Source organism: Motacilla alba, chromosome 4, assembly GCF_015832195.1.
Source record: "Motacilla alba alba isolate MOTALB_02 chromosome 4, Motacilla_alba_V1.0_pri, whole genome shotgun sequence".
In the NCBI taxonomy this organism is placed as follows: Eukaryota; Metazoa; Chordata; class Aves; order Passeriformes; family Motacillidae; genus Motacilla; species Motacilla alba.
The window spans coordinates 55452299-55467444 of NC_052019.1; the positions used below are offsets into that span (position 1 = coordinate 55452299).

Sequence of the window (15146 nt, forward strand, 5' to 3'; positions counted from 1 at the left end):
TCTTGGTGCCTGAGAGCAGGAAGAAGCCCCCACACCACGCAGAAGGAACCTGCACAGCCTAAGCTCACCCCTGCACAACACAGATAGGATGCCCTGAGTGTTAAAGGCAGGAATGTCAGGGTTCCAAGGAAGTACGGTGACCCAGGGAGCACATCTCTCTGAAAAGGCAGGATGTAACAGTTCATCCTGACCTCTTTTTGCAGACTGCTAATGCATGGCACAGGATAGATGTAGGGCTTGTATGCTCGTGCAGATGCAAGTGGCGTTGAAGCCTCCTAGCTGCCTTCCACAGACATTCCTGCCGCCCTGGCAAGAAGCAAACACATACAAATTGCTTTGTCAGATTTCCAGCTAATTCAAGTCACTGAGGAACACGTCTGTGAAGGTTCCCTCTGCGAGCCTTTGAACACAATACTCTTAAGTTTCATACCCCACATTTGTCTCTAGTTGCCAGCAGTTTGCTTACAGAGTAGCCAACGCAGCAGGGAAAGCAGGTGAACAAAGATGACATGAAAAATGCTCTGCTGTGGCCACAGGTCCTCTGGGTGTAGGGAGTGCTGATGCTTAGGGTGACACTGTCGGGTAACTTCTGTGAAGGACAAGTCCTCGTGTCCCTCTCCAAGTGAAGCTGGCTGCATGCAGAGAAAGCTTGGCAAGTGTAGCAGCAAAACTGTAAGGGGATATTATGTGGTACCCAGCCCAGATGGCTCCAGAGCAGTCCCTAATGCTCATGGAGCTGCTGGTACTGATGGAGGAGCAGAGGAAGTCCAAGGCAGACCTAAGTATCCCCTTTGAGAATGTCATTGCACAGTGTCATTCCTCACGCGCAGCATATTTTGGGACATGATGCTGTGAAAACATCTACTCTTTTGAATAAAGGTACCTGGCTACATAAATCATAATGTCAGGACTACATGTTGCAGAGAGAGGTCTGCACTTCCAGATTAAGGTCTTGCTAGTACCCAGAAATGCAAAGAAAAGATTTTGCAAATCTGAATCCTACTTCCCTCGGTAAAAAAATAATATTGGAAAACATTCAGTGAGCCAGAATTGCCTAGAGAAAAAAAACCTGGGGAATCAAAACAGCAGCAGAGTTTAAAGGAGATTTTCTCAATAAACATTCCTGAGTTCATATTTTTAAAAGCGAAGGATGTGCAAGTCTGGAAGAAAAAAAAAAAAAAAAAAAAAGCTTGAGTGTAGTTCAGAGACCTGGAAACAAGTGGGTTTTGTCTGCTGTACCCAATGGTGAATGTGGACATGCTGAAAAGGAGAACTCAAGGCAGTGTTTTGAGAGGAAGGTGACAGCCTCCCTCTTGTCTGCAAGCCTCCATCTTGCCTTTCTGGCGATTCCAGCTGGACTTTCTGTTGTGATGCCTGAGTTTGGCCTCCACTGCTGCATCAATGCCTTTTCTGTGCAGGTAAAAGGGGCACCTGGCATTGAGCTGTGGTCCAGGGGACCTGTCCGTAGTTCTTGTTTCTGTCTTGTGCACTGCCTTCAAATGATCTCACTGTGTGGTCTGCCTCACTCAGTTCTTGCTTAAATCTCAGTGCTGGGTGAAAGGGCTGGACTCAAATCCACTCACAGGAAGCAGGCAGGAGTGTGATTCCCCCAAGGACTGAGCCTGCCTTTCTCAACCTGCCTGAAATGCTGCACCAGGCTGCTGAAAACGCTGGCACAGGCTCTGAGCAGTGCTTCAGTGCGCCCCACAAGTGATCACACATCCTCTCAGCCTCGCAGTGACAGAGGGCTCATCCATCATCTGCACCGAGGTGTGAAATGCTGCCCTGGACAGCAGCCTGGGAATACCTCACTGGCAGATTCCCACTGCTGGTGGGGACAGCCGTCTCTGGGCACAAAGATACTTCTGTGTTGCTGGGAGAAAAGAGGTTATAGGTTACTCTGCCAGCACAGCTGAGTGTCCCACAACCAACGTGAGAACAAAGGACAAAGACCTAAATCTTGTGGAGCTTCCTGTTCCAGCAGAAAACTTCATGGATTTGCAGGGGTTCAGGGTTCAGCCCCTCAGACAAAGCCTTTTTTCTCACTTTGCAGAGAGAAGCACAGGGTAATCCACTCACACCTGTGAATGGCCCCTGCCTGTTGTGTTCTGTGCATCAGTGCCTGTGTGGGCAGCAGCAGCAGCTTGCCAGGTGGATGCCTGTGCCATCAAAAATCCTTATGCCAAGTAACACGAGGCCTAGAGGCTCTCTGCCTCACTAGGTGAGCCAGGCTGGGATGCTCCTCTGGAGCTGAGACTGAGAAGGGCCTGAAAGTCAGTGTATCTTCACAATTTTATTATCGCAAAGGTTTCAGAAACAGCAAAAAATGAGCCCTAATGTTGCATAGCTCCAGAATGTATTTGTCCTTGTCCAGTAGTTATTTGAGCTGACTATTTCCTGCCTTAGAAAGCCCCCCAGAGGGGGTCAGAGGGAGGCTTTTGCCAGGGTTTGAGAGTGGTATGGCCGGGGAGGCAGGCAGACACCAGCTTATCTCCATCCCAAGTGGGTTTCAGTGCAGCACTGGCCTCAACTCCTGATGGGCCTGGACCCAGCAGAGCGTGGCTTAATGAGTGATATTGCTACAAGAGACTAACACATTAGTCTGTAGTTATTAATTACTAACTACACCTCCTGAGGCAACTGAATCAGCAGAGAGCATATAATTAAACCCAAGATTGTTTTTGATATATTTTAAACATCCTTCTAGAATTCTCTGCCCGGAAGAAAGAAAGAGGGCAGTGATGATGAAAGGTGGTGAATGGTTCGTGTGAACATTGAGTCTATTGTAATGGAACTCAGTCCTGCCTGCTACCATCACATTTCAGTGCAGAGCTATTTAATATGCTGTCAACGGTGGCCTTTCTTTTTTTTTTCCTTTTCTCTTGCCATGAAAAATTAAGTAATGATCCCAAAGCATTGTTCAAATGAACAGTTTAAGTAAAGAAGGAAACAAAGCCTTAAACATCAGAGGGACAAGGAATATGTGATCAGTGTTTGTGGATTGAAGAGCTTCTTCTGTACCTGGCAAAGAATTTGTGCAGCAATTTCTCAAGAAGCCTTCTTGTGCTGTCCAGGCAGGCACAGACTTATTGGGTGAGGTCAGCTGCAGCTGCCTTTTTAGTGCTTCTTAATAAATCCCCTCTTAATTAGATGCTCTTCTGGATAACTTGCAGCTCTAAAGCTCAAAGGAATTTTAATCAGTTCAGCCTCTTTTGGGCGAGGATTACATTAAATGTATCCATACATCCATGCTGACTGGCCATTTGGCGATGTATCTGTTTGATCTGCAGCATCTCCAGAGGAAACATGGGAATGATCAACTCAGCACACAGCAAGTCAAGGCTGGGAGATTACCCGTTTAAGGCTGGACGTGCTGAAACTGTTCCTGGTATCAGTACAGTATTTATTACATCCCTCAGGATTCTCTGGCAATGGCCTTGGCCCTTGTTCAAGGCTGAGCGACTCCGCTCAGCACCAGGCACCTCCGCAGGACACTCCGCATTCCCTGCAGGGGAGGTGCTGTCAGTTGGTGGCAGATGTTTGGCTGGGCTTCCCTTCAGCTTTGAGCCTGCCTGCCTCTAGACCTGCTGCTCTGCCTTTGCCATGGATGCCTCAGAACAATGAACACTTCGGGGTGTGGAGCCATGTGGGATGGTGAGAGGGAGGTGAGACAGGGAAGGGAAATACCTGACTCAGGACCTCCTTTGTTTCCCCTCCCAGGCATAAAGGGGTCCCCAGCTGGGCTAATGACACACGGGGCTGGTGCTGCTGAAGCCCGGTACCAGCATGGTGGTGAAGGTGAGGATGAAGCTGAGGGCAGCCTGCAGAGCTCTGGGGAGTGGTGCCACTGCTCTGCATGCTGGCTCTGCCATGCTTCCCAAAACATGCCCCCTCCCCTCCATAGCTTTTTGAGGAAACAGCTCTGGCAGCAAGATCTCTGTCTCTTGTCTCTCATTAGCCCAGTCAGCCTAGCACACGCTTCCTTCTGGGCAGAGAAAACATTTACCATGCAGTAAACCCACCGTGGCATTCACATTCTCTGAACAGAGAGAGAGAGAGAGATAATTCTCTCTCCCAGTTTTTTTCCTGGAGAAGCACAGAGAGAAGAAGAGAAAACAATTCTTATCTCTACTTACTCCTCCTGTTGTTTTTGCCCGTGTGGAATGTGTTAGGAAGATTGTTTACCTGAAGGGATTTGGTAATTGGATTCTGGTGATGGTTGTTTATATTAATTAGCCAATCACTCGAAGCTGTGTCCACAAGTTTTTCTTTAGTATGCATTTTAGTGGAGTATAGTATAGTATAGAATAGTATAGTATAGTATAATATAATATAGTATGGTATAATATAGTATCTCTGTAATATAGTATAGTATAATATAATATAGTATCTCTGTAATATAGTATAGTATAATGTAATATAGTTTTAATAAAGCAGTTGTTCAGCATTCTGAATCAATGGAGTCAGATGCCAGTCCTTTTCTGCGTTGGGGGCTCCCTGCATTTTACTATAACCCACATTCCCAATCTTTATGTTTGGGAACTGTGTGATCCGAAAGCGCAACGCAGGAAAGATCTGATGTACGCTGTGCACAGGCTAGAAAGGGAACAGCAATTAAAGACAGTCTCCAACATTCATGCCTAATGCTGACCTCGGACCTCTGCCAGTAAAACCACAGTAAATCCATTACAAAGCTTTACAAGCACAAAAAGGCTTTCACTCAAGTGCTTAGCTTGGGTGTCCTGCCTGCAGCCAGGCCTCTCTGCAGTACTGCTGCTGTTACATCCCCACCTGTTTCCAGCAAATAGGACACAACTGCGGTAACTCTGCCCTTTTCCTGCTGGCCCTTCTGCTTAGATGGTTACTGCTGAAGTAGCAAGGAACCTCCTCATGTCAGCTGTCATCAGACAACACCTATGCTGCTCGGAATATATCCTTGAATTTCCCTCCATCCCTTCTTATAACTCTGCAGCCTTGGGTGGCTGCAAAGAGGAGCAGCTTGCTTGGTGTTACAAAGGTATAAACCTCTTCTCATTCAGTGAGATCAAAATTAGGCTATTTGGGGCCAAATTATTTTACCAGCCTAACTTGGCAGGGTTTCATTGCCTTCTGTAAATGAAGATGCCGTTTGCATTTATCCCATCAGATGGGTGGCTAATTGCTTGGCATTCCTTGAAGATATGAACAGACGGCAGCACAACCAATAATTCATCTTGGCTGCTCTCAGGAGAGAAGTATTTTTGCATCCACTCCTGTTATGCACTTGGGCAGTGCAATTTTCATGTCCTGAGCTCCTGATAATGGCTGAGGTGGAAGACAGCTTTTGCTTCAGCAAGGAGAGGAGATGACTCCATTGCGGACAGCGTCCAGGCCATGGTGCAACACCAGGATACTCTTAGGATCCTATCAGCTCAAAACCCCTCCTCATTTCCCTCTTATCTGGTGGACTCATTTTTGACCACTTCAATTTCCAGAGCAAACCTACACCTGGCCAGCTCATACCACATTTGTCTGGCATGTGACACTGCTCTCTAGTTCCAATCAACCTGATTCCCTTGTGCTCTTAACAAGGGTAACAAGCAAAATTTATTTTATTTCTTCCCATTCAATAAACTCTTCAGTCCTGTCCCTGGCATGTGTGCCTTGCTGAGTCCCTTCTCATTTGGCATCCTCTTTGACAAGGATGCAAGTCTGATGAAGGTTTGTGTCATTAAGCATTCCTTGGCTTTCACAAAGCCGTATCTTACACAGGAGATATTCCCAGCTAATTACTCTCAGATCCTGCTGGTCTTGTTCCCAACTTATGAGCTTCCAATTTACAGCAGTGATTTTGCCCACAACCCTGCACCTACTGGAGGGCATACCCCTCTGCCACCAACATCAGTCTCCCCAGTTGTCACTGCCAGAAACAGCAGCTTCCCAAAATATGAAACATCTGCCTGTCCTTCACAAGTGCCAGTGCATGCCACCACTCCTGCTCCATGTCAAGAACTCCCAAAAACACTCAGGGAGAACGTATGCAAGGCCAGCTCCTGAATTACTCTAACAATACCTCCTATCTGCTGGTTTGGTCCTGAAGTACTGAGATTGCTTTTTCTTTTCCTTGCTAAGCAGTGCATCACAAAAAGCACAGGCTGGCCCAGCACCGCTGCTTTTTACCTTATTGAGGGCTGTTTTTAAAAAAAATTTATTTCATTCCTGTTTACCTTTGAATGTGTTCTTTCTTTTAAAACTTCTTTTCAACCTTGAGTCAAGACACAAAGGTGCTGAATTACTGCTGTGAGTACACTTATACAAGAATACTTGTAACCCTGCTTAAAAACCTATAACCTAGATCAAAATATTTACTCCAAGTGTTGTTTAAACTCCTGAAATAAGGTAACTCCAAGTTGAAGCCTTGTGTTCACCAATTTTAAAAGCTTATGAAATAAGAAAATGCTGGAAAGGAAATAAAACTGTTTTGCCTAACAAATCTATTTGAAGTCACAGAAGCCAGCAGTGATTGACATTGTTATTGAGATTACTTCTTGCAGTATGCACTGCCAAATCTACATTCCATAAGGACTGATATTTTAGGTTAATGCAAAACTGCTTCTTTTGTTTCCCAAACCCAGATATTTCTTCCAACTGCTGATCTTTCTGTGTTCTACACAGACCTTTTAGTGATAAAAAGAGGAAAACCAAAAGTACTTTCATGCCCAGGACACAACAGAAAGCAGCCCCACTGTATTCCAGTTCAAAATCCCTCCACTGCACTTCATAAAGACAAATTTTAATAAAATTACATTTATTGAAAATATCACATTAGCTTTTATTTTGTTCATTTGCCCCAGTGCACAATGAAGCTATTTAACATGTAAATTGTAATAACAGAACTGCAAGCAGCTTCATAAAATGAAAGACCAAATACACTTGTAACATGATCAGACTGTTTTTAATCTGGTGGATAAGGAACAGTGGGGTGGAAGGAAATAATCTGTTTTAGGGTCCAATACACAACCTATCTTGTTGTTTCAACACATACATCTGTTATTAAAAGCCACTGTTTAGCAGTGTAACATGCACCTAAAAATTGACAACGTGGGACATCATCCATTAAATATACTATTTGTAGATGAGAATCGTTAGGGATGGGAAAAGGATTAAAATAAGAAGAAAAGCACCAGGGCTCCACAGCCCTTCTAGAACCAAGTACTTTGCAGGGAGAGTGTAATGCCACTTGTCAGCTCTACTGCGCCATGCCGTGAGGACGAGCGTTTGGTCCATTTCCCGCATGTCTGCCGTAGAAATGCACTTCTTTGGGAAAGCAACCACCAGGGCTTTGCAAGCGTGGGGGACCTCACACCCCCAGCTTGTTGGCCTGGGTGAGGACAACCTTGAGGACTGGCATGAAAGCAGAGGTCTCGCTGAAGTTGCTGGTGCTGACGATGTGTGTGTGGATGTTCAGTCCCTCCTGGTAGTTGCGGGTTTCGATGCTCTTCACGATGTTGTGCAAGCCACTAATGATGGTTGGAGAGAGCTGCAAGGAAGGCAGGCGAGGCAGGTCAGCACAAAGAAAAAAAAAATCTAGAAAAAGAAATTATTTTGTTTTTCTAGAAAAGAGTGTGGCACTTGTGTGGTACTTGGCTCTCAGGAAGGTTCTTTTCTTTGGAGATAGACATCTTCAGAGCTGCACCACACTGGGAACAGTCACTGGAAAGTCTAACAACAGACTTCAACCAGAATGGATCTTCTCTGAAGTATTGCTATGCCCTGCAAGCCTTCCCTGCCAGCCCCTGGATGCAATTCCCTGGGGTGGGTGAACTGCTGTGACACACTCCTGGCACCAAAAAAACCTACTGAACTTTTTATGCCTTTGGGTAAGGTTAATTGCTCAGCAAATGCGGCCTGACAACAAGAGGATTACATCACTCTAATCTTAAGGTACTAAGACATTTAAGCACAGTCCTTTATTCTGCCAAAGCCTCCTGGAAGGCTTTGGAAAAATGACTAGATCTTCAAAAGTACTTGCACATCTGCCTTCCAGTGAAGTCACTGAGCCTCCAAAATCCAAGTCCCCTGGGCTCTGTTCTGACCCCAGGCTGTGTGTCTCAGTTCCTACCTGGAGCAGAGAAATGGTGTCTGCTGCAAGGAGCTCAGCTCTTTGGCTCAGCACAGCCTCTGCACAGCACCATAAAACTCCTAACACAACCCCAAAACAACACTGTAAAGTCTGCACAGGCATGGGGGGACCAAGCACAGTAACTGGCTGTTTTCTAAGAAATCCATGCAAACTTCCAATAAACTGATGTGGAGCATACGTCCAAAGACAAAATGAGCACCTGCTACATACTGCAGAAGTAGTATTGCACCAATGAAGTCATTGGCCAAGTGATTGAGGGGTGGGGGAAAGTAAAACAGAACTTACTGTCTGTTCCCTAAGTTTGTCATACAGAAACTCCAGGCGTTTATTTGCATCATCCAGTTTCCTCTTGGTTTGCTGCAAGACAAATAAATACATCAAAGGACAGTGATTTTTAGAATCCCAGACCAATCTGATATCAGGGCAAACAGGTCCATGCAGAGCATCAAATTCCTTTCCCAACAATATTTCCTAACACAACATTTGGATTCTTTGTTCTGTACTCTTCTCCCCTCATTTTGCTAGGAAAGTCCACATGACTGTACTTCTCCACATGTAAACTCTTCAGCTCTCTACAGAAAATAGAAAACTGCAGAGGTGCACCCCAAAAGCCACTGGTCATTTGCAAACCTCACTGGCATAGCTGATACAAAAAGTGACAGAACTGTGACTTGCAGCACAATTTTTTTTTCCTATGGCTCACTGAAAAGCATAGTGATAACTAGATAAAATTCTTACTTTTGAATGAAGTATCCAGCAACATTAGTGAGAGCTTAAGGGCACATGCAGATTCTCCAGTTCTAAGTGTGCACAATGCAGTCATCATTTATGACAAATCCTAATTATATTTTTCCTCATGTGATTAGTAAAGCCAGCAGTTTGTCTGTCAGTTTGTGTCAACAGAAAAACGAATAGCCTAACCCAATCTGTCCTACAGACAGCTTCCATGACTTTTATAAAGTAAACCACCCACTGATGGGCCTGGAATTATTTTGCCACCAGAGGCTTTTAAAATAACCCCAGTACATTTCACCTGGAGCTGCAGCTGCTGAAGAATAAATTTTTATCCACTTTTTTTTTTTTAAAAACAACATCTAAAATTGTAGATTTTGCTCCAGAGTAATAAAACAGTAATAAAGCATCAAGGTTACAACTGCAGGAGCACAAAAAAGCTGCTGGTCAACAGCAGCAGAAATGGCATCAGTGCACAAGAGCAATGGAATTTCCTCCTAAATCAGTCTGTGCATCAATCCATCTTCACTTCGGATAACTGCCATTTTCCTTGGCAAGAGGAAATGTTTCTCTGGATTAAATAACTGCCTGGAGAAAATAAAGTCTGTGGGAATGCTCTAGCTCAAGGGTGAAGACCAACTGCTGGCTGCTTGCTGTGCTAGAAATTAGGGAAAGCTGTTCAGATGGCATAAAGGAGAACACAGCACATGGATTTTGGGCCACATGCAGAAAACTCCTCAGCAGCAATTATGTCATCAAGGACCTGAGATATCTAAGGAAAAAGTACCCCAGAGGAGCAGGTAAGAACCCCCCAGTTCTTTTGCACTGCCTAACTCTCAGATGCATGACCACACAACATTAGTTTCAAAACCCATGAAAAGGTGCAGATGCTATTTTCATTTTACAGATGGTCAGCTAGGACAGAGAGGAATAAATTGTGTCTAGGAAACAGCAAGTCATCTCTAACCAAAGCAATTTGGTGGAAGTGCAAAATGCTGCTCTCCTAGCTCTTTAGTTCCTGTTCCCATTTTCCCCTTCAGAAAGTAATAGCTGAGCAGTGCCTGTATTTGCTCTGACAACAACTGATGTGTACAGTCAGGGTGGTGTCTCTTGTCTCTGTGGGCTGAAACACTTTCACTGCCTAAAAATATCAGAGAGACTTAACAAGAAGCAAGCAAAATATGTTGGCAGAGCAGAAAAGCAATCCCCAGGTGCAGATATGAGTGGAAAGCACTTGCCTTCTCTGTCTGTCTGGGGGAAGGGGCATTTAGAGGAAGAAAAGGTCAAAGGGAATGCAGAATACACTTTACATACATACAAACACATACACACATATATATATGCACTCTACAGCCTTTAAATAAAGGATTTTGAGCAGTTGAGTGATACTGAACTGAGAAGAGCACGAGTCTGTGCTGCTGACCAAGCAAATTCAGTGCACAAAGCCCTCTGCATGCCACCAGCACCACCTTTTAGCATGTGGCAGGCACGAGCTGAACAGTCAGCAGCTGGGCTTTGCGGTGCCATGTTATTTATTTGCCATCAGAAATAAATCAAAAGCTTTGGGAAGGATAGCTCATTTACAAGGTACTGGCTGCCATGGGAAATGTTTTTCCTATCCAGCTCCAGAGGCTGTGTTAAAGCTGTTAACCTTCTTTCCCAGGTAAGTGTTGTTTCCCTTTGAAATGAGTTTGTCACCAGAAACCACAAGTCACAGAAATCACCCACCGGATCGGAGGCAGACAGCAGGCACCTCTGGATGAGAGCTTCAAACGTAGTCTTCAGAATAAGGTGCTCCTCAGGGATGGGCTTCTTGGTGATCTTCTCTGTTGGCAGTGCCTGCACGTGCTGAGCAAGAGAGAACAGGTGAGGCTTTTCCAGGTCATGTGCCCACATGCCTCAGCTAAACCGAGTGGCATTATTGCCTAGCTTGGCACAACTCCTATGTCTTCCCTGTGGCTGTGTGGAGGTGACTTTACCAGCACCTGCTGTTGCTCCCTCTGGGAAGCTGTGAAAGTTGCAGAAGGAAGCAGCTTGTTGGCCCATACTGACTATAGGATTAGTCATCTAGGTGGATATTACAGTAGGAAAATGCCAGCAGGGTGCAAAGCCAGTGCCTAGAAACTCCACAGTACACTGCAGCTACAAGAAGAGCCTGGACAACAGGATCCTGCCTGCCAGGCTCTACCGATGGACAACCAAACCCATGCAGTGCTGGGGCTACGTTACCTGGATGGCATTGCCAATCGGGGCCCCCGGGGCCCCCTCCGTGCTGGTTTTGGAAGCAGTGGGTGCCATGGCGGATGGCCCCAGGGGCTGGGCAGCAGGCTGGAAGCCACCCTGCAGCACCATCTGCCCTGCAGGGAGGTGTGGAGGCTGGAAGCTGGGTGCACTGCTGGGCTGTGCTGGAGCCTGGGGCTGCTGCATCTGAGACTGCGGGTCCGCCAGCGGGTTCATGATGGGAGAGGTGATGGGCACCGGGGGCAGGAAGTTGTCAGGGACCTGGGGAAAAAAGCAGGGCATTTATGTTGGTGTGGCTGCTGCAGGCACAGCCCAACACCCAGCTCTTACAGACTTCCCAAACCACGGTAATTGGGAGCACTGGATACAGAAATAGCAGGGGCAGACAACACAGAATTTCACCCTGGCTGACCAAACCCATCCCTCTGGCTGCACAGTAAGTGCCTTGGTGCAGCCCAGCCTGCCCCTGGCCACAAGAGCTGAGTGCAGCCACCTCGAATCAGAGCCACTCTCCCTCCAAACCACAGGTTTGGCAAACCAGCACTATTAGAAGAGAAAACCAACCCACACCTACATCTATTCTTACTATTGGGTCATTATATTTAGACTTTTGTGTCTCACTTTCAAGGGTGTATTTTTGTCCATGCAGTACAGTACGTGGGTCACAGCCAGCAACATGCCCCAGTAAAGCTTCTGAAAGCCTTTCAAGCTTCTGGCACACAGGTCTGCACTAAGGCAGATTAGCAGGGCATTTCAGATTCATCCTTGAGCATCTGCCAGTCTTTACACAGGGGTGTTTCACAAACATTTGGTACAGGGAAGAAACAACAAAATGAGCTACTGGCTTCTGCTACACATCGTGCAGGAATCAAAACAACAGAAAGGGCTTCCATGGGAATGTGCACATTTCTTTGGGTGTGCATGGGAAAAAAAAGGGAAGATTACAGAACGCTGAATGAATGATGCTAGAATTGAGCTAGTGGTTTGGGATAGGAAAAAAAAATTCCCAATCCAGCAACAAAGTCAATTATAAAAGAAATGAATCACAGCAATAAACTTTTGAGTGGTGAATAAGTTCTTAGGAGGAAAACAGCTGAAAATTATGGCTTGAAATGTCAGATATTTCTTCTATTTTATAACAGTCCATGTGGTGAGTCACTTTATAATATCCTAAACCACCCCTTACACAGTGGACAGAAGGGAAACAAACATAGAAACATGACTGACAGATTTGTTAAATACCCAAGAGGGAATGCAACAAACACATTCCTCATTTAGAAGGAGCCAACCTGCAAGCCTTGGCTATGGCAGAAATTCTGGCTGTGACACACACACAACAGAAGGAGCAAAAACCCTGTGTGCAGAAGGCTGCTTCTTGAGCTCTCTGCTCCAGCACTTACTCTGACACTAAGAGTTCTCTATCCAGCCTCCAAAAACTTCTTCACTTTGAGCTGCAGAGACCAAAACCCAAAGGGTAAAGAAGGCTTCTGCCTTTGCCTTCACCCAGACCTTATCTTGGCTCTAATGTTTTGTTCTCCCCACACTTGACATGCTCCAGACTAACTCTTGCCTCCCAGGATCAGAGAGTGGTGGATAATACTGACTGCTGTGGAGATACTCCAGCCTACAGCAGCACCAGAGGATGAAAAGGCTCGCTCTGCTCCGTGCTAAGTGTTCCCAGTTATCCTGCCCTGCTGCAATTTAAATCCATTTTGCAAAACTACATTATCTCCATCATGGAAATTGTCTCACTCTCAACAGATCTCTCAGGGTCAGACCTTTAATCAGGATAAATTGCTTTCAGCTCCAGTAACGTCAATAATCTATAACAATTTGCACAGCCTCCTCATTTTGCCTAAGTATCACCTCCTGCAAAACTCTGCTGCTTTACTGCAGATGAAAACAGTTGGAAATATTTGCTCCAAACCACGAACAATGTTGTTATTAACAACCACAACTTCAGCAACAACCCACCATCTCTTTAGAGGCTTAGACATTTGGAGAGGGATAATGCATACTAGAGAGACATAAAGGCCGTTTCTGCTCAGGAGATGCAGCTTTTGTTTGCTGCTAACCCTTCTCTTCCCTTCTCCTGCCAACAGGTTTCCCAGAGCAGCTTAAACTATTATTTTTCAAGTGATCAGCACTCAGTTGTGTTGAAGTAGGACTTCCTAGAGAGTACCTTCTTCTTCTTGGCAGCTCTGTTGAGGGTGGGAGGGTCATTCCAGCCGTTCTGGGGCCCTGGGACCGAAAGAGAACAGAGACTGTAAGTACCTGGGAAGAGGGCAGTGATGCCTTAAGCTCAGCTGGGCCAGATCCATGCCATGGCTCTGCTGGCAGAGCCTGCCTTGACCTGCCTGTTCCTCTGCCCTTCCCTGAGGGCCAGAACATCTCCTGTGCCAGCCAGAGCCTCCCAACATCCCTGCCATCAGACCCTTTGGGCTCCGTGCCCACTGGGCAAGGTTTGGGATCTTGACCAACTGTTCTCAGGCTAATAACTTAATAATTAGCTTTTTTGTTTCTCTTGCAGAAGAAAAGATCTTTGAGCAGACATGCCTTTGAAGAGGGCACGCCATGCCCCAAAAAGCTCTACTACACAGACTGTATACGTGAAGAGAGCTTATCCACGACATTTGTACATTAAGTTCCCCAGCCACACCACACAAAACACCACACAAAAAGAAGAGGCATAAGAGGCCTTAAGGATTTCAGGCCAGATTCACCCAGTCACCTTCCATAAACCCAGCTTTCCCCTGCCAGCTACAGCAAGGTTTTAAGTGCTTTGCATCCCCGAATCAGAGCAGAGCTGCTTGAGCAAGGTGGAAAAATCTGGCTTTCTGCACCAGGGGTGATTTGTTGGAAACTGGAAGCACAGCGGATGTGTGAGCAGATTCACTCCCGGTCTGGGGTGCTGCTCTGCACCAACCCTTGTGCTCTCCCAGGAAAGCAAGCCCCCTGCAGCTGTGAGATTTGCATCCCAAAGCTCCCATCAGTGCAGTAGAAGGAGCTGCCCACCTCCTCACAGAGCACACGCAATTGGGCCCATGGCATTACACCCAGCCATCATTAACCACGGCCGCCCCAGTAATCAGGATTTATTGCACAAAGCCACAAAAAGCCAGCAAAACCAAAGCCCTTCTCAATGGACTTTTTCACCACAGTGTTTTTCACTCAGCAGATGATGAATTTACCTTAGCACAGGTTAACATTACTGCAGAATCTGCTCAATTTATCTGAAATATCATTTGCTCTCAGACTTTTGTCAAGCAAGTTCCACATCCAGAGCATGTTGAAGGGGTAAACGAAAAACTATTCAAAACCCCTTTCACAGCTGCTTTCTGTTTAACCAAAGGCAGTGCCATCTCCTGGTAGCCTCCTCTATTCCTCCCTATCCAGAAGATCCCAGAGTATTTCAGATACAGGGAGTCTAACTGATAGGAATAGGATGTTAAGAAAATCTCCCAGACTGTTGCTGCTGTTAATTTCCTGGAATAACTTGCATTAAAAAAGGAAAATATTTTTTAAAATTTTCTTTCTGTGGTTAAAAACTCCAGATATATTGTTATTGGTTTCAATTAAGGAATTAAAAATCGATTTGATTAAAGTCTAATTGGCAAACAGCATCACACTTAATGTTCTGTAAAGAACATATACATAATTGAGGTCCGTTCAATTAATTTCATGTAGTGGCTGCAATTATTTTCAGGTTAGGTGGTACCTAGTTCACCTGCGAAGGGACAGGCCTGGTCTTGAGCTGGTAGACTTTCTGCAGACAAAATGCAAAGATAACTAAAAAAAAATTTTTCTTGAAAAATAATAAAGCAGTTGTCCTTTAATTTTTGACCAGCAATTTAGTTTCACAACATGCATCAGCAGAAAAAAAACACCTAACCAAATTACAATGCCAGCTTGGAGACAAGTCATTTGTTCAAACCCCCCATGAAATTACTTTTGTCCGCCTTCCCCCAAAACAAGCCAGTTGCTCTTTCCATGCAGTAAATCAGTGTTTCTAGTTTGTAACAAATGTTGCCGCATTCTGGCCCTTTTTCTT

The 15146-nt window shown here is 45.5% G+C and overlaps 1 protein-coding gene across 8 annotated transcripts in view; it reads right to left on the reverse strand.

Annotated features, from left to right (window-relative positions):
• Positions 1 to 6781: 6781 nt before the first annotated feature.
• SEC31A (SEC31 homolog A, COPII coat complex component) overlaps positions 6782 to 15146 on the reverse strand; it is a 39486-nt gene continuing 31121 nt past the window's right edge. For 5 of the 8 annotated variants that reach the window (XM_038135613.1, XM_038135612.1, XM_038135614.1 and 2 more), the window contains 5 exons: positions 13278 to 13336; positions 11084 to 11356; positions 10583 to 10702; positions 8408 to 8479; positions 7340 to 7519 (listed from right to left, as the gene is read on the reverse strand). In XM_038135613.1, the coding sequence (XP_037991541.1) occupies positions 7340 to 7519; positions 8408 to 8479; positions 10583 to 10702; positions 11084 to 11356; positions 13278 to 13336 (704 nt within the window). Of the gene's footprint in view, positions 7520 to 8407; positions 8480 to 10582; positions 10703 to 11083; positions 11357 to 13277; positions 13337 to 14813; positions 14862 to 15146 lie in introns of all 8 variants that reach the window. The other 3 variants (XM_038135610.1, XM_038135608.1, XM_038135607.1) reach the window with 2 other exon arrangements.